This window comes from Chenopodium album, chromosome 23 (assembly GCF_948465745.1).
Source record: "Chenopodium album chromosome 23, dcCheAlbu1.1, whole genome shotgun sequence".
NCBI lineage: Eukaryota > Viridiplantae > Streptophyta > Magnoliopsida > Caryophyllales > Amaranthaceae > Chenopodium > Chenopodium album.
Window position 1 is genome coordinate 32,320,683 of NC_137856.1, and position 19,202 is coordinate 32,339,884.

General features: G+C 34.8%; 2 protein-coding genes across 3 annotated transcripts; one reads left to right on the top strand and one right to left on the bottom strand.

The window, feature by feature from the left end:
* Nucleotides 1-306: 306 nt before the first annotated feature.
* On the top strand, nucleotides 307-10,865 carry LOC145608405 (disease resistance protein RGA2-like). Of its 2 annotated transcripts, XR_014105802.1 has the most exons (3): nucleotides 307-689; nucleotides 1,998-2,107; nucleotides 10,605-10,865. XR_014105802.1 is itself a non-coding variant. In XM_081664013.1 (2 exons), exon 1 carries the CDS (start codon nucleotides 6,549-6,551, stop codon nucleotides 10,092-10,094), a length of 3,546 nt encoding a protein of 1,181 aa, XP_081520139.1. In that variant the 5' UTR covers nucleotides 5,041-6,548; the 3' UTR covers nucleotides 10,095-10,139; nucleotides 10,605-10,865. The 2 variants fall into 2 exon arrangements, 1 of the variants encoding a protein (XP_081520139.1); XM_081664013.1 differs by lacking the exons at nucleotides 307-689; nucleotides 1,998-2,107 and adding an exon at nucleotides 5,041-10,139.
* Nucleotides 10,866-14,543: 3,678 nt separating this feature from the next.
* On the bottom strand, nucleotides 14,544-18,387 carry LOC145609295 (vesicle-associated protein 1-3-like). Its single transcript, XM_081664813.1, has 10 exons — nucleotides 18,245-18,387; nucleotides 18,046-18,116; nucleotides 17,876-17,957; nucleotides 17,486-17,598; nucleotides 17,189-17,359; nucleotides 17,044-17,082; nucleotides 16,567-16,608; nucleotides 16,274-16,315; nucleotides 15,355-15,432; nucleotides 14,544-14,911 (listed from the first exon to the last, which is right to left on the bottom strand). Exons 1-10 carry the CDS (start codon nucleotides 18,291-18,293, stop codon nucleotides 14,801-14,803), a joined length of 798 nt encoding a protein of 265 aa, XP_081520939.1. The 5' UTR covers nucleotides 18,294-18,387; the 3' UTR covers nucleotides 14,544-14,800.
* Between the last annotated feature and the right edge of the window lie 815 nt (nucleotides 18,388-19,202).

Consider the following 19,202-nt stretch of genomic DNA (forward strand, 5'->3'; position numbering starts at 1 on the left):
ACCCGACCTAAACCCTGCCCAAACCCTATAAGAAGTATGACTCGACGTGACCCGACTCAAGCATGACCCAGCCCAAACCCAACCCGCATAGGTTATGGAATTAATATGAATTGACTCGACCCACTCTTACCCGACCCAAACCCAACTCGTTTACCCGAATTGACACCTCTACGCACCCGGCATGCGTGCCTATGTCTACTTTTGTTTTTAATGCTTCATCTTCCCTCACCTTATGAACAGTGCTCACACGTGATACTTCACACAATCAGTCTCTTTGTTCTGTATAAGCTTGTACTTGTATATGAATTCTCCAGGAAATTGCTCATCAGATGGGTCACCCGTCACCTTAATCTCTATCTCACCTCAAATTCAAAACCAAATTTCAGAAAATCGCCGAATTGGGCAGCTCTAATTTGCAACCACTTCAAAAATCCTTTGATTTCAGCTCGATATTCGGGTAAAACAAGCAAACCCAGAGAATCAATAGAAGAATATAGGGTTTCTTAATTTTGCCACTCTTCAAATTATTTGTGATTAACAAACGAATTTGGGGATTGAATTTAATCTGAAATAACAACTTTCCATTGAAAATTTAAAGGATGATCGTCAATGTGAAATTCTCCCCAAGCAGCAACAACGAAGAAGAAAGGTGTCAAAATTCTCATTCTCAATTTTCAAAGCCATTCATGGTATCATCTTTATCTCTCCTCATTGTGAATTAGCAACCTCTGTTTCAAATTTTCAATAACATCAAGTATAAATCATATGGTTTTGAGTTTGAATTAATACATATATTATGACAATTAGTGCTATTGTATTTCGTTTCAATATAATATACTTCAATTCTCTTGATGTGTATAATGAATCGTGTCATAAAAAATGATTATGTGCGACCACAAATACTATTGAGTAATACTTAGAAGCAGCAACAGATTTTTGTGTAACACCGATTTAACTTCAACCGTACTTTGCGTTGTAAGCTCTGCAGCTAACTTTAATTTCTTATTTCGTCTTGTTCATTCTTGAAATGTTCTTAATTGTTACATTTTGTGTTTTGTTGTTGTGATTGTAGGCTTAGTTACTTGCTTCAATTCTATGTCAATGTCAAATTTAGATCAGTAAAAGTATTAGTAACAAGTATTTTTCAAGAATTTTCGTATGTGGTAAAAGAGCCGTTATTGGTCCTGGAAAATATGCAATGACTGAACAATGTACAAAGATAAGAATCCAATTGTGCTTAATGTGCTCTCTAGAGGGCTACTATAGAATGATTAGTTCCCATAAATTATTTAGCACATAGTAATTGAAATCAACTTAAATAGTACTGTATCAACATATGGGCAGTTATTTTTATTATGTGATGGAAATAGAACAATACTTTTAGCCTTTAGTTATTTGCTTCTATCTGATTATAGGCGACAAAACTGTACATAGACAATACCATAAGCTAATATCATCTTGGGGGCATGGAGGTGTTGTCAGTGGCGATGGTATGTTATAGTTTATGGTGAAACTATTTCCTGGGGTACCTTAATAATGGTTTTTAAATGCTTCTTTTTTAATATCTAATGCTGTTCAAAGATTGCATGGATTAGGATTTGTAGCCCTTTTTTGGGTTTAAATTAGGGGCTTTGGCGCTTTGCTTTGATCTATATTTTTTTAAACCGGTGTTTAGAGAGCCACAAGGGCGGGGGTGAGAATCGATCCCATGATTTCCTGGAATCAAGAGTGAAACTCTAACCACTTGAGCTATCCCTTTAAGTCTTTTTTTGCTTTGATCTATATGGCAGTGAAATAATTTGCTAGAACACTGATTGTTGGTGGAGAATTCATCGTTAGACCTCTATTTCAGTGAACCTTTTTTTAAAGGGACTAATATCTATTTTGTAGGCTACACATTTAAATATTTTCTTGGTTAATTGTAACTTGATAACCTTTCTTAAATCATAACTCTTAGTTTTGTTGTGATGTTATTTGCTTGCCTTTACAACATCCAGTACAGCATCTCCCCCTGCTGCACGTAGATACCCTGCAACAATTGTTACTGCACATGGCAGACACTGTAAGAGAGGTGCTTCCTCACTTCCCTGATGAAATGATTTTCCAGGTATAAACTCTCTTGATGTACAGATGTACTATTATTATGTTTGCTAATGCTTTTAAATTGAGATCTGGCAAAGCCACAAAGCTGACCCAACCTGAGCCACCTAAATTTTTTGTTGTTATGAACATTTTTTGACATGAAATTCCAGATAACTGCTGCGGAAGTAGAACAACTGAAAATTTGATTTGACCTTAAAATTAAGCTGAGACATACTTGCCGGAACACGAAATTATTGAACTAACCAATCCTTTTGATGAGTCTGGTTGTAAATGTGGACCCTTTTATGATTACATTATGCTTTGGGTGATAAATTTCGAAACAATATAAATTGGGCCTGGGCAACCCAAACAAGGAGGAGGAGAGTTAGGCCCACAAACAAGGCTTTGGAGCTTTCATACTAAAACCAATTGGCAATAGTAGGAGTTTCTCCTCTACCTTATAAAGTGGAACCACCTCTCCTCTTTCTCCAATGTGGGACACTCATAAGTGGGCTATAATGGGATTCAACACTCCCCCTCACTTATGAGTGTCCTTAGAACTAAAGCACACCAGAAGGTACAATATAAATCCTCTTTGGGAATGAACATCCAATAGAGGCCCCTTAACCAGTGGCTTGACAAATACCCAGTTATAAACGGCCCAACAAACCTGGGCTCTGATACCATGATAAATTTCGAAACAATATAAATTGGGCCTGGGCAACCCAAACAAGGAGGAGGAGAGTTAGGCCCACAAACAAGGCTTTGGAGCTTCCATACTAAAACCAATTGGCAATAGTAGGAGTTTCTCCTCTACCTTATAAAGTGGAACCACCTCTCCTCTTTCTGATAAACGCGGGTCTGGACCGCACCCGCAAATCAAGAGAGAAAGTTCACTTCACAAGATCAAAGAAGGTTCCATCCCAAAACCATATGGCAATAGGAGGAGTAGCCCCTTAGCCTTATAAAGTGTTTAACTCTCTCTTCTTCAACTAATATGGGACTCTTACATGTGTTACTTGGTGGGATATACTTCAACACTCCCCCTCACATGTAAGATCCCTTTTAACTCAAGGATCACTTGATCCAATTCAATTTGGCCCAGAATACTTAATGTCATTAAAGGTCCCAAACTTGGGCATGACAATGTACTCAAGCCATTAGAGGTCCCAAACCGTGGGTCTGGCTCTGATATCATGATAAACGCGGGTCTGGACCGCACCGGCAAATCAAGAGAGAAAGTTCACTTCACAAGATCAAAGAAGGTTCCATCCCAAAACCATATGGCAATATGAGGAGTAGCCCCTTAGCCTTATAAAGTGTTTAACTCTCTCTTCTTCAACTAATATGGGACTCTTACATGTGTGACTACAGTCATTTCTCGCAGTTTAGTTTGCTACAGTAAGATTTTTGCAACCAGTAGACTTTTCCCAAGGATGTCATATCCATAAATAATTTTGAACAAGAAAAATTTATTGATTTTTAAAGCCTGCCACCTTGTTAGTTTCCTACTAACATAATTGAGATTGTGTTTTTATTCTGTTTAAGGTTTTTTTTTTTTTTTTTTTTTTTTTTTTTTGGTGGGGGGCTTATATACTAGATAGAGCCAACTGGCCAAGGCAGCAGTGTGAAAAGGATATGATCGTAGATTAGTAGGTTTGGGTATAGTTTAGAACTTTAGATCATTGTTATCTAAGCCCATGAACAGTATCACTCTAAACGGCCAAAACCCTATGTCAGAATTACAATATCCTAATTACTACATAATCATGTCAAATGGAGATTTGTTGTTATTGAGAGATAAGCTTAGCTGATAAGCGTAGGCGTCTTCCATCACTCTTTGCATTAGTAGCTCTTGGACGTGAAATAATGTGTATGTAAAGGTAGATCACCTGAAAGAAAGGAGGTCTTTGGGCCTAAGGCCTTACAGGTAAGAGAAAATCAACTTAGGCCCCGTTCTTTAGAGCTGTTTTGTTCTACTCTGCTCAAATCAAATCTGGTCTGCTCTGCTCAAAAGATTCGGCTCGGCTCTGCTATGCTCTATTTTCAAATAATAATTAATAATAACCAATAATAATTAATATTCAATAATAATTAATATTGTATTTATGATAATAATTTATTATTTTGAATAATTATAATAATTATTAATATTAAAAATAATTTTAATAATAATTATTATTAATAATAATTAATATTTATTAATCATAATAATAATTAATAATAATAGTTATCAATAATAGTATTTAATAATTCAAACCATTAAGAATTAATATTCAATAATATTATTTATTAATAATTTCAAATAATTATAACAATTCTTTCAAAAAAATAAATAATATTAATAATAATAACAATTTCTTTTATAAACATTTGATATTGGAATCATAATGTGTAGAAGCATTTTATGTGGGTATTGATTGTTAGTTCTTTGAGTTGAATTATTTTTCAAATCTTTCCTTATATTTTAAGATTAAAAAAAATAAGGTTGTTTTCAAGTAGTACTTTGTATATCTATACTCTATACTAAAGTAGTCCCCAACATTATCCCCGAGGTACACGTGTCATTACGTCATGAAAAATTTTCCCTCTAAAAAGTTTGTTACTTTTTTTTTTTTTTAATATTATTATTAAATGAAGTTTGTTAACTTTTACCCTTATATTTAGGGAAGGAAATGATGCACAACCATAATAATCTAAATAGAATTAAAAGTATAGTACTATAATAAAAATATATACTTGTATTTTTTATTACTCCGTATGTCATCCTTGTCACATTACTTGTACTATAAAATATCACAATATAATGTTAATTACACTTTTTTTTTTTACCTTAAAATGGTTTCGTTTTATACATTTTTTGATAAACGAATAATAAAAGTATTATTATACTTTAAAACCGTGCATAGCACGGGTTCTAAACTAGTTATTATTATTTTTAGGGTAGTAGTAGTAGTGTTGAGTGTTATAAACTACTATACTACTACTACTACTGGATGCTATTCCTTTTAGGATAGTAGTAGTAGTAGTAGTCTCTTGATGGTGTAACAGGCTAGTGGCTTTTTTTTTTTTTTTTTTTATAATTCTTAATATATATTACCTCTGTTTTTTTTAGTTGACACGTTTTGACTTTAACATTATTCACACACTTCCCTTTGACCTTGTTTTGTGATTTATACGTAATGAAAAATATAGTCATGTATGGTCTAGTTAGATTCGTCACGATATATATTTTCAAAATATCAACTTTTTACAATTTTTGCTTATCAGTAATTAAAGATATTAACGATTGAATTTCTACTTTGGCAAACGTAACTAAAGAAAAGTGTCAACTAAAAAGAAACGGAGAAAATACGACTTTTCAATGGTTACATTAAAAATGTAGCCATTGTAACTACTTTCAATTTCAACCTATTAAATATTAATGATTAATCTTGTCATTCATATATTCGACTTCTAAATCATAAATAATTTTTAAAACTACTTTACTTTTTACACCACAAAAAAAAAAAAAAAAAAAAAAAAAAAAAAAAAAAAGACCCTACTTATCGCTGCCAGCCTGCCATTGATGCAGTTCTAAGTATTCAACCTTAATCTTCATTAAATAGGTATGGAGGAACAATTAACAGTATTAAAGTATAACCAAGTCATCAACGGAACTGCCAACTAAATTTGATAAAAAGAATTCTATACATTGTATATACGAACTACATAAATAATTGGATAGGATAATTTTCATAATTATTTAATTTTTGCTCTCTATAATTCTCCCTGGTCATTGTACTAATTGATCACATCGAATGGAGTAGTTTAGTGCGTAGAGGATTATGGAAAACAGTTCAAGAATTTTTTTTGGGTAATTTTATGGTCCACATAAATCATGGTCCTAATTTGCATAATGATAATCAAGGGCGTAGATTTTGTTTTTGTAGTCGCTACAATTTTACTGTGGTCATTACAAACTGTCAATACTTCATATATGTTGTATTTGATCACTTCATAGTTGCTGCATGTATGGTTCACCTAGTCGCCTTACATATTGTTGCTGCTGAGGTCTTCTATTTGGAGTTTTTGTAACCTATTGAGTCGGCTACGACGGTATTCATATACTCCGTACTAATTGGGCATTATTATACGGGACAATCTTGGGGAATTCATGGTTTCTCTTTGCCCTGTTTCCCAGAAGTTGTTCTAGTGATAGTCCCACTAGACGACTGAAACAACCATAAAAGAAAAAAAACAAATTTGTGGAGCCACTGAATTATTACTTTTAACGAAAATATAGCACTACCTGACATAAGAAAATTGATTGGTCCAGCCAAAAATTGATCTTACACCATTCTAATAAAGCTAAAGCACTACCTTATCTCCTTTTGCGTGATTCAATGTATGATTTATTTTTACACTATTCTAATAAAGCTAAAGCACTATTCTAATAAAAGACTTCAACGGATAAGATTCAATGTATGCATTATTTTTACTTTGTAGTGAAATATAGCAGAGCTTGCAACCATTATTTTATTCATTCACATCTTTTTTCAGAAAAAAAAATAAATAAAAAAAAAAAAAAAATGGATATTATTGGAACAGTGCTATCAGCTGCTCAAACTCTGCTTGCATCGCTGCAGTGTTCAGAGCTCCAAGAGATCCTTTCAATCTTTGGCTACAAATCCCAGCTTGATGATCTTCGACGCACCGTCTCTGCTGTCAACGCTGTGCTTCTTGATGCAGAGGCCAAGCAGGAGCTCTCCCATGAAGCACAGCATCGGCTCGAGGAGCTCAAGGAAGCCGTCTTTGCAGCTGATGATTTGCTCGACGAGTTTGTTACTCTTGCTGAGCAGAAGCAACTCTTGGAGGCTGGTGGTAGTCTCTCTAAAAAGATGCGTTATTTGTTTTCTGATAACCCGCTAGGTGTTGCTTACAGAATGTCTAGAGGGGTTAAGAAAATCAGGAAGAAACTGGATGCTATTGCTTATAACACTCAGTTTAGCTTAAAGCATGATCCCGAGCCTATCCGAAGGAGAAGGCCCGAGACCTGTTCTTATGTGGATGCTGGTGATATCATTGGAAGGAAGGATGACTTGGAGAAGATTGTTGGTATGATGCTTGATTCTAATGTGCAACGCGATGTATCTTTTCTCACGGTTGTGGGAATTGGAGGGTTGGGCAAAACAGCTCTTGCTCAACTTGTGTATAACGATCCAAGGGTTACAAGTGCATTTCCATTGAAGTTGTGGACTTGTGTCTCTGATCAAGATCAGAAGCAACTTGATGTAAAAGATATTCTTTTTAAGATTTTGGCTTCAGCAAATGATAAGCTTCAGAAGGACTCCACCATGGATCAGGTACAAAAGCAGCTACGCGATCAACTAGCAGGTAAAAAATACTTGCTTGTTTTAGACGATGTATGGTCTGAGAAGTGTGATCAGTGGCGTGACCTTGAAAGATTCTTAATCGGAGGTCAAAGAGGAAGCTGGATTTTGTTAACAACACGTTCACTAGCAACAGCAAAAATAATAGGAAACGGTCTAACACACGAGCTCCAAGGCTTATCAGAGGAGAATTCTTGGTGTTTGTTTGAAAGGATGGCTTTTGGATTGCAATCATCTAAACCTCCTGAAGACTTGGTCAATATAGGGCAAGAGATTGTAAAAGGATGTTCTCGAGTCCCTCTTGCTATAAGAGTGGTAGGAAGTCTCTTATATGGCCAAGACAAAAGTAAGTGGCTATCACTTGCTCAAATCCGATTAGCCAACCTCAGAGAGAGCCAAAATGACATCATGCCTATATTGAAGCTGAGTTATCATAATCTCGAGTCTCCACTGAAGAGTTGTTTCAGCTATTGTGCGTTGTTTCCCAAGGATTATCGGATAGAAAAGGAGATGCTAATAAGCCTTTGGATGGCACAAGGCTATATCGTCCCTTTAGATGAAGGACAAAGTATAGAAGATGCTGCTGAGGAGTATTTGTCAATTTTGTTGCGAAGATGCTTTTTTCAAGACATAGTAAGGCATGTGATTTATGGTGATATTGTGAGTTTTAAGATACACGATCTCATGCACGATGTTGCTCAAACAGTTACCAAACAGGAAATTTGTGCAACAGATAACTTAGAGGGCAACTTGGATGATAAAGTTCGCCATCTATCTGTCAAAACAAAAGTTGCAAGATGTTCATTATACAAGTCCCATATTCGAACATTTCTTTTATTTGGTCGCAGGGAAGTTGTTAGATTGGATCAGTTCTTTGTAGAGGCACAAATAGCTAATTGCATTCGCCTCAGGGTATTGGATTTGTCTTGTATAAGAATCAAAACATTGCCAGAATCAATAGGTGAACTGTTGCATTTGAGGTATTTAGATCTCTCGTTGAACCGTCTAGAAGTGCTTCCGAAGTCGATTACAAAACTATGTAATTTACAAACGTTAAAGTTAAGTGATTGCATTGAATTGAAAGAGTTGCCAAAAGATTTGAGCAAGCTGGTGAAGCTGAGGACTTTGTTTACAGATTTTTGCCAGAATATGACATGTTTTCCCAAGGGGATGGGTAAGTTGAATTGTCTTCACACACTAAGTGATTTTATTGTGGGTGGTGTAGGGAGTTATTCAACTGCTAGGCAATGGTTAAATGGACTGGAAGATCTAAAGGCTATGAACAACCTCAAAGACTGTCTTGATATTTGCTTTAAGTGGCCTAAAAATGTCGTTAAGGTAGACGACATCAGTACTGAAGGACATTATCTAAGAAGTAAGGAACATCTCAAGGGCCTTATGTTTCATTTCTGTCACCAGGAGATAGATGAAGGTGTGGGTACCGAGGAAGCAAGAAAATTTATGGAAGAGCTGCAACCACATTTGAATCTCAAGGAGTTAAGAGTACAGGGGTACCGTGGTGTGAGAATGCCTGGTTGGACAACCCTTCTCCCAAATCTTGTATCTATTTGTCTTGAGGATTGCACGGAGTTGGAGTGCCTTCCATGTTTGGGAACTTTGCAGCATCTCAAATTCCTGAGTATTGTAAGTTTGCCTAAGTTGGAGTACATAGAAATTAGTCAATTAGCTTTTAGTTTCACGTCTGAATCAGAATGTGCTCAAGGAGTAACAATCTTTCCCTCCTTGGAAAACCTTGATTTGTGGTATTTGCCGAAGTTTAAAGGATGGAGAGATAACATAAACCTGCAATTATGTCTCTCTCGCTTGTATATAAAATATTGCCCAGAATTGACATGTATTCCGCTATGTCTCAAAGTGGATGATCTATTGTTAAGAAGCTTCAATAAAAGACTGAAAATATTACAAACAAGGGGTGGAAAAATAGGAGAGGTTCCTCCCTCATCATCAGTATTCTCTGGTGATAAGTTGTCGCGGTCGTTGTTTGATACTGAAAATTCGAGTAAAAGTAGTAGTATTCCAACTCCTATGTTAAGGTATGTGAAAATAGACAATGCGGTGTGGTTAAATTCACTGCCCATGGTGACTTTGCAGAGCCTTGAAAGATTAAATCTTGAGAAAGATGGGGGGGACATGGAGAGCTTAAAAGAAGTAGAGGAGGTGTTTCACAACTGCTCCTCTTCTCTGCAAATCTTGAAATTTAAGAAATCTGTCAAACTGAGGAGTGTTTGTGGAGGATTAGAGCATCTCACTGCCTTAAAGAAGTTAGTGATTCGGAACTGTCCAAATATGAGGCTATCAGAAGAGGCAGAGGATGGCAGGCCATGGCGATCCCTTCATCACTCCCTCTGCGACCTGAGATTTTATGATCTCCCACAGCTAGTGAATCTTCCTGATTGGATGCAATCCTTGGCTTCCCTCAAATACCTTTGTATTCGGGATTGCAAAAGACTAGAATCATTACCGAATTGGATGCCCAAACTCACCTCACTAAAACAACTTGAGCTCTTGAATTGTTCAGAAAGCCTGAAGAGTAGATGTCAAAAGGATCCTCCCGGGGAGGATTGGCCCTACATTAAACACATCCCCGTCATTAATTTTCGGAAGAATTTTTTTTCATGACTTGTTACTGCTGCTTCTCTATAATCATTGTTATTTTATAAACAGGTAGCAAACAAGTAAATACTACTGTTCCCTGCAATACACATGATATATATCATACTTCTTCCATCCAATAATTATATTTTCTAGCATTATCCTTTTATTTAACTCATAGCATTGCTGCTCTTTCTAGATGGGTCTTGTGCTGATTTGTTAAAAGTTTTTTCAGTTTGGAGTTATATGATCATTAATCAATTGGAAATTGCTCCGGTTTTAAGTTTGCTTTAGGTTTTTTGCTAACAGTAATTCTACTTTAAATGGTGCTACTTTTGTTGCACATTTCCAGAAAATCAAGGATGAAAATTGAAATTCCATTATTATAATAAACATGGTTTGCAAATGAGGTTCTGCTCTTGAAATGCCATATTAGAATCAAATTCTCAATTTTCAGGTTCACTGATACATTTTTAATTTTCAGTATGCTGTAGTTGACTGTATGTAGGATGTTCACTAGTATTGTACACTGTGCAGGTACTAGATGGATTTCAAAATAAGCTGGCAACTGTTGAAGTGTTGCTGATAAACAAGAGCTGTTACAAGGGCATCAAGGTAGTTTGATGAAGAATATCAGAATATACACATTGTATTCTCTTTGTAAGTTTAAGATATATACTTCATGTTATGTACAAGAATTTTTTACAACTTGTTAGTTTCCTAATATACGCCGTAATTAGAATTCTTGTTGTAATATATATTGATTAATGGAAATTACTCGAATCACGAGATTTTCCATTGTTAAACTCTTTAAAAATCTCCACCAAGAGAAGCATACAAGCTAATGCATGTTCAAACTAAACATTATTAATACTACTTACGAAGTATATTCTATTGCTTTTTTTACCTTGTGCTTTGTAGCACAATTTGCGGCTTGTTTCACAATTCCTTGTTACAGTCGACAAGGCATTGTCTTGTTGATGGTTGAAACTTAAAACCTTATAGAATGTTTAACCAAAGTCAAAATCCTAAGTAATTCATTCGGATCCCATTGTTCTTTTGTTAAATGTGAAATCATCAAACGGATTTAGAGCAAATATGCAAATGTATGCAATTGGAAGAGGACTCATGAAACCGTATATGCACAAATTTTACAAGGTGCAAAATGCAAATGATGTAAAATAAATCCGATCCATGTATCGGTACCAACATGTCTAAAATTTAAACAACTAATCGAGTAGACATCCAACGTTAAATAATCGGTAGCATCGGTCGAAAATCATTAACTTTTCTTGCTTTTCTTAAATCTATATCATTAAAAAAATAAAAAAAAAATAATAAATAAATAAAAAATTAAAAGAAAAAAAAAATAGCTGTCAAGTTTTCTAATTTCAAAACTCATTTAAGGGCACAAAGGGGTTGCTCACTCCAATGTACGTACCAAACTTTTTCAAGGCATACTTTTTAACCTTGGTCCCTAATTAAATCGGATTAGAACACAAACACTAAAATAACTTCCAATTTATTTGTCCATATTTTAATGTTGTCAACGTAATTTATTGGGATTTGGGAAGCACATTATATTGAATACTAATATCCATGTTCTTGTTTTACAATTTACAAGCACAACACAACGACAACATCCGCACTAAAAGTGCTCTTCTTGTCTTGTGCTTCATTGAAGCCTACAATTTTAGAAGACATAGATTATAAATTCATTAATTTAAATGTAATTATTATATAATTATATGTTAATTGATCTTAGCTAAGCCTACATCTATATAGATGTTACTTTTAATCTCCTTTTAACTAAAGAAAATAAGTGTGGTTATATATATAGCTATATCCTAAGTCGGATTTCTATATTCGTGTTTTCATTTCTTGGTATAATTATATGTATTACTTTTGTTACTCTTTCGAGTTTGCTTAATCTCATCCTTAATCTCAGAGATTATCATGGTGATTAAACTCCTTATTAGCACATTGGTTTACTTTCTTTTGATTAATGCATGTAAAGCTCGTCATTTAGGGTTTAATACTGAAGTTTCATCATTTCGCCAATCATTTAAGGTTAGTGTTCTTCACTTTATCCTTCTCCATTAGTTATTAATTACTTGAATCAATAATTTTTGAAATAGTTGATCTATAATTAAAAACTACACGAATAGTTTGAAATTACAATTTTAAATTTGATAAATTTAGTTGGTATGTTCTTTATAATAAATCCAAAATACTAGTATAAATTTTGAACATGTTTGTGGGTTGTTTTTGTACACGAATAGTTTAAAATTACAATTTTGATGTTCGAGAGTACGTACTTTTTGTAAAGAAATTGTAACTAAACTAACCATAGTATGTTCATTAAAAAATGCAGGTAATAGAGAGATTTAGAGAGAAGTTGGCTACTATTGACAAACAAGAGAAAATGCTAACTCATGAAGTTGCAAACTTTCATCAAAAGCCACGAAAATATAGAGGATTATTAATGAAGCAAATGATGCATAGAAGAGAAGCAAATTCAGTTGTTATGAAGAAATCGGTTGTTTCTTGGCATGTTTCTAACAAACATCATGCTCATTATCCAGGGATATACTCAGATTACCCTAAGCCGAGATCTAGACCGCCTTCTCATAATTAAGATCGTCAATTTCTTCTTCCTAATCTCCACCCCCTTCCCCTTAATTTTGTTTCATATATTCCTGACATGATTAATTTGTGTGCTTGATGTATAAATATGAAGTATAATTAGACTTTGTGTCGAATTTAGTTCAAAATATGTTTTATACAATGTCACGTAACTCACGTTGATGATGAATTGATGATAGATACTCCTTACAATATTTAAAGTAGTAATGGTTTGTTCTATGAGTTTTATCAAAATGGAGCAAAAATTAGACCGTATAGGTATTGTATTTGTGGTACACCGTACACCCGTGTATACATATACACCTTAATAATGACGCCTGTAGGACATTCATCGCCTTGTGTTTGTTGACAAGTGCAACATTGCACCCGCATTCTTAATACGGAGTACCTTTTATCAGGATTATGAATCAACTAGTTATTGGCTCGGGGTAATGTAAGAACTGAGAACACTCTAATAAGCTAAGCCTTCTACCATAAACGGCCCACAACCATTTTCTGGCCCAAAAAACAAATCGTGCATTATAATGGATAAATGGTATTGACAGTTACCAAGTTTGGCGCCACGATTTCTAAATTTTCAACCGTCACTTTAACTGCCTATTAATTCAAACATAAGTATATAACCACCCTTAGAATTAGAAAGAAGTAAAAAAAAAAAACAGAGTAACAGATTTAGTGAGGGATACAGTAAGAGAAGAGAGATGGAGAAGAAATATTCATGGGTGCACAAGAAACTTGATAACTTGGAATCCCAAATAACTCCTTTAGTCTCGGAATCGTTCCGAAGGAACATAACGACACCCTACGATTTTGTTCCTGGTGAGATTGATTATAATTTATTGTTCATCCACAATCTTGTTACTACTGAAATTGCCTCGAATCAAAGCTCGGGTTTAGGCCAGGAAGATGAACATCACTTGCGCCAGATTGTTCATCGGGTTCAGACAATGCAGTCTGTCATTCGCAAGTTGACAAAGCCCCGTCCAACCTTTTCATTCACGGTCTCTGCTGAGCCCCCTGTGTGTTCCAAATCTGATTCTTGTATTGATGAAGAAGATGATCTTGAAGAAGTGCATAAACTCCATCATGAATCGGAAGAAGGATTTCCTCTGGTGGGATTTAAGGTATATCAGAATTCTGAGTTTGTTGCAGACGATGATCAAGACAGATTAATGGACTTTGAAGGGCTTAACGAGGAAGACGAGGAGGAACAAGAGGGTAAAGAATTGATTAAAATTGATGATTTTACTGAAAACAGGGTAGTAAATGCAGAGAAGTGTATTTCTGATGAACAGGATGAAGTTGGAATGTTTGAAACGATCAAGGACGAGGTGGAAATAATCAGGGTAATTGATCGGAAGGATGACAACAGAGAAAAAGCAGAGAAGGATTATGACGACGAAGATGATTATGTTACCAATAATACTCACTGCTGTTTCAGGTTTCTTTTCTGGGGTGGTTTGATAGGAATAGGGACCATTTCTCTGATGGCAGGTTTTCATGATTTTCCAGAATATCATTCACCTGCTTTATCTTTTACTCCTACTTAAAATACATTACCTTTTTCGGAATTGTTAGAATTTTTACAGAATTAATCTTGTTTTTATGTAATGTGATGTTTTCTTCAAGTATGTGATGTTCTTTGCTGATGTTCTCAGTCTATATTATGAAAGTGTTAACACAAAAATTGTGTACTAAATTATGTTTTGACATTGACCAAATCCTTGACTCTTACTAGGGTTATCCGCCTTATCCCCCCGCTTATGAGTTATGATCCTTGTAAAGTGACCAGAGTACATGCTTATTTAAGAGGACCCCAATCACTTAGGAACAAAATGTTAATACGTGGGCATATTCCTTACAATTTAGATACGGAGTAAAGCAAAAGCAGAAAGTAAAGTAATAGCCAGAGATTATCTTTCAGAGAACTAGATCTTTGATCATTAATTTGAAGTCAAAAAGGATAACAGTAAAATGCTAATTAGCTACATCAAGAAAAATAAGTGACAAGTTGTCGCTTGTATACACAGTGGTGAATGGTGAATGGTGAATGGTGATGGCAAGATTTCCTACGGGACTGCAGAAAGCTACTTAATCACATACCCAACAAGAAAGCCAAGGAAACAGGCTAACAGCACGAGTGGAACTACATTACGGCCATTGCTAGTCCTCCTGAAGATTTGCTTCCTAATAATTTCCTGTCCAAAAAAAAAAAAAAATCATGTTAGCCAAAGATATTATGTTTTTTCTGCAAGGATTTCAGTCTAAAGTTCTAAAGAGGCTATTGACTTTATTTTTTCAACACAGGTTAAGTTTCAGAAGAATTAGTTAATACTTATTACAAAATTTACTAATTTAGCATAGGTAGCACTACAGAAGAAAGGGACAGAATATCCAAATCTCAGCCCAAACAAGCCACAACAAATGCTTGTTTTTTAAACTGTTAGAAATAACAGAAACTCGGAAAGCATTTTAACTTGGTTTATATGGTATTGAGTAATAGATATCGCATACCAACAAAGGAAAAGTGTAAGCCCCAGCTACTAAATTAGATCATATACCAACAAGGCAACAAAGGGAAACAATTTGCTGATGACACAGACCGAAACAGAAAAAATAAAGCAGTGATTTCAAGACAAACCACTTCGTTCTGCAGCTCCTGATTTTCTTGTATCAAGAAAGTCCTTTCGCCGATAAGCTGACAAACCCTATCCCAGTCCTGAAACGATTGACCATCAAATAATTTTACATCAACTGTAGACATTATTTAGATATAAGAAGCATAAGTTTGTGTGAATCATATGCATGATACACTATAACGTTTATTAGTACACATCAAGGAGAGTTTTTCATATATTTTGTTCACAGCGAGTTCTGAATCTCTGATAGCTTAACGACATTTATCTGGTTGCCTTCTATAGCATATTATCCTACCGCCAATTTTTGCCAATTATAAAAGAGGGAATTCCTCATAATTGGAAGAGCTCAGGAACAAGGAGCATGAACGAAAGAGATTGCTAGAAGAGCGAGCTCTTACAAAGGAATTATACTTTCTTCCTGCAATTGTGTCACGACTGACTTATGACTAGCTTAAATAGATCTTAGCAATCTTTAGAGAATTAGAACTTACATTCAGGTATTATCAGCTTGCAATGGATTGATAAGTGGAAACTTAAAAGAATTAAGTCCCCCTTAAAGATTTTAGCGTTTTCATTTGGCTTTGTGGATTTATTAATTTAAAAATCAACCTACTTGAGATATTACCTGTTGATCAACACTTCTTTTCCATTAATCATCCGGTATTATGCTAAGATTGGTAATCTTCCAAATAATAAAGTAAACTAAATGATGCTAAGGTCACTGATATCAACTCTAAATACCATACACAGCTCACACCCAGAAAAAGTGATGGAATTCTACAGGAATCATGATAAGCAATAACTTAATGAAGACTTTTATGATCATTTACAATTTAGGTATGCCATAAAAGAAGTGATATATTAAGAGAAAAGGCTACTTCCATATGCATAGTTAAGATCAAGATATTTAAGTTATTGTACCTGAGAAACCTGCTCTTCAGGTTCGAATGTCGAATTTGAATCCTGAATTTAAAAACCAGAGAGTTAATTCTGCAGTGACATCAATGATGCAATAAAATATTATAAACAATTGGCTGAAACTATATTCAACCACATGACCCAAGCATTCAAAATGTAAAGGCAATAAAGTGGGGAAGCATCTAAAACAAAGAACTATTAGGTCTGACATGCATGACCATCATTGGAGTAATAGTACACCACCAATGGAGTTTTACATGATGAGCATTAACTAACAATTGCGAGAGAGTTATCACCTTGAAATTTTGATCTTCGTCCTCTGTGTCAGTGTTTGATTCCTGGTTAGATACAACAATACAATTAATCATGCATTGCTTCATTGATTTAAATGACGTGTTAAGGAGAAATCAATCCAACAAGGAAAATAGAGCTAATGAGAATTGAGAATAGCGTATATGTATATGAGTTTAAGCGTTTAGCCTTGGTTTCCACCAGCATGCTTTCACAGTTACACCAGTTCTATTGGTCTACACTCAATTTCACAAGATGGAAGTGGAATTAAGGGAAATGACCTCCTAATGAATCCACAAGGAATGACATGCCCCCATTTACTCCTCCTAACAAGTGATTAATGACTGATGATTAAAGATACTAAAATACTAAGAAAATCACAAGATGATAATGTGTGACTTTTTAGAGCTTCAAACACGATCTCTTACAGCTTCAAACAAGTAATTTTGATGTAACATTAAGAAAGTGGCAAGATTTTAAACCTTGGAGGATTGATCTTGGAGCTCACATCCACTTGTAGCCTGAAACACACAATTAAATTACCAAAGCTTGTAAAACAACCTGAGGATCCAAAAATGCACAAGCAGCATTTTGAAATGTATCCTAACAGCAGAAAGTAGCACTTACAGCATCAAACAATTCCATGATATGATTTTTGTGATCCGGGTTCTCAAGCTCGTTTGCTTCAGGCGAAAAATCTTCTTCTGAAACTTCGGGAATAGGGGATGGTGGATTCGCAGTAATAAAGACTACCCTCAACTTTAACTCCTCAACATCATTGTCTTTATCTTTTCTGAACTACAATGACAGACATGAAACATACACACTAATTGAAAACTCGCAACACCCATTTCCTTTTATTTTATTTTTTTCCAATGATCCTCAATAAACAATTCATCAGCCTAAGAAAAAAATTGATCATACCATATCAGAGGTTATAGCTTCTGCACTCAACCCAACTGGTGCTATCATACTTTGGACTAGAAACTTGTCCTTTGGCAAACCAACAGGAAACTCCTTTTGAGCTTGCATACTAACTAAATAACATCCAATGTCAAGATCAAATAACCAAGAACAGATACGTTGTTGAATTAAACACTTAAATACTTGGGAAATTGTACAGTTTTGCACAATTCATTATACACCCGAGTGTACCTAGAGTCGAGCAAAAGGGTGCATATAGCCTTGTGTGTACGGTGTACCTAGAACTAAGTACGCTCGGGCAAATAATGTACATAATAACACTCTAATTAATCAGCATATTCAACAAACAACCCAAAATTTGCGTAAATTAACCCATGATAGAAAATTTACCTTTAACAACACAGGTTGAGCCAGGAGAGATCAAACCCACATTGGGGCGAACACAATATTTTTTGGGATGTGTTGTTTTAACCTTGAAATTTCACAAAACCCCAATAAATTTAACAGCACCCAACACATAATTTAACAAAAAGTTCTTAAATTTTACGAGAAAGGGGTACCTTAAAGACAACATTATGATCGATTTTGTTGGTTAATTCAATCCAAACTATACTCAGCTTATTCAATTGAACTGAAAAAACCCCAATAAATTTTGCAATGCAGAACAACACAAGAACAATGTAAGTTAATAAGATTGACTACAAAAGGATAAAAAAGAGAAAGAAATGTTTAAGAAGAGAGAAAAATGGAGGAACTTACATGGGAATTTGAGCTCAGAAGGTTGAACGTTAATGAATTTTTTGAGCATGTTGCAAAATTAACTGGGTTTTCTTTGTATTTTATGACCAACCTATTACATAAGAGAGATTATTACAGCAAGAAAAAGAAAGAAGGGTAATTCTAAATTTCTAATTGCAGAAAATAGATGGGACCTTGATGATTTCTTTCAATCGCAACAAAGTTGTTTTGCATCCCCTATTAGATTCACTTTCTTGATTTTGGGGGGTAAAACTTTTTTATTATTACTGTTTTTTGTTTATTTATTTTTTTGTCTAATTAGTTTGACATGTTACAACTTTACAATTTGTGAGACAATCAGACAATTGATATTTTAAGAACAACTGATATATTTTTGAGGTTGGATGCATATTTAATCCAACGGGTTTTATTTTAGCAAAATTGGAGCATAGCTTAGCTAAGAGCCTAAGGCAAGCAATGGGAGGCCGAGGTCGCAACCCTAAACGTGTGTGCTTGTTAACTTGTTAAGGATTGAGTTGCGTTATTGGAAGTGGGTCTTAATTTTCCTTACCTTTGTTTCCAAACCTTGTCATTATATAATACAGAATTTAATCTTTGTCCTATGTCGTTTACTTATTAACAGTGGCGGATCTAGGGGGGTACATAGAGTTACAACTGTACCCCCATTCCGCAGGAAGGGAAAAAAAAAAAAAAAAAAAAAAAAAAAAAAACTGATACAAAAAGAGACCGCCTGTTTCTAATAGGCGGTCTCTTAGATACTGTTACCTACCACAACAGCCTAACCAGCGCCTTTTTTGTTGCACAAGTATTAAATTCTAAGAGACCGCCTATTTTAAAACTGGTATCAGGCGGTCTCTTAGATGATATATATTCCATTGTAGTCTAATTGAACAAAGAGACCTGTTGTTAAAATAACAGGTCTCTTAGGTGATATTGTTTATTTTTCCAACTTGTACTT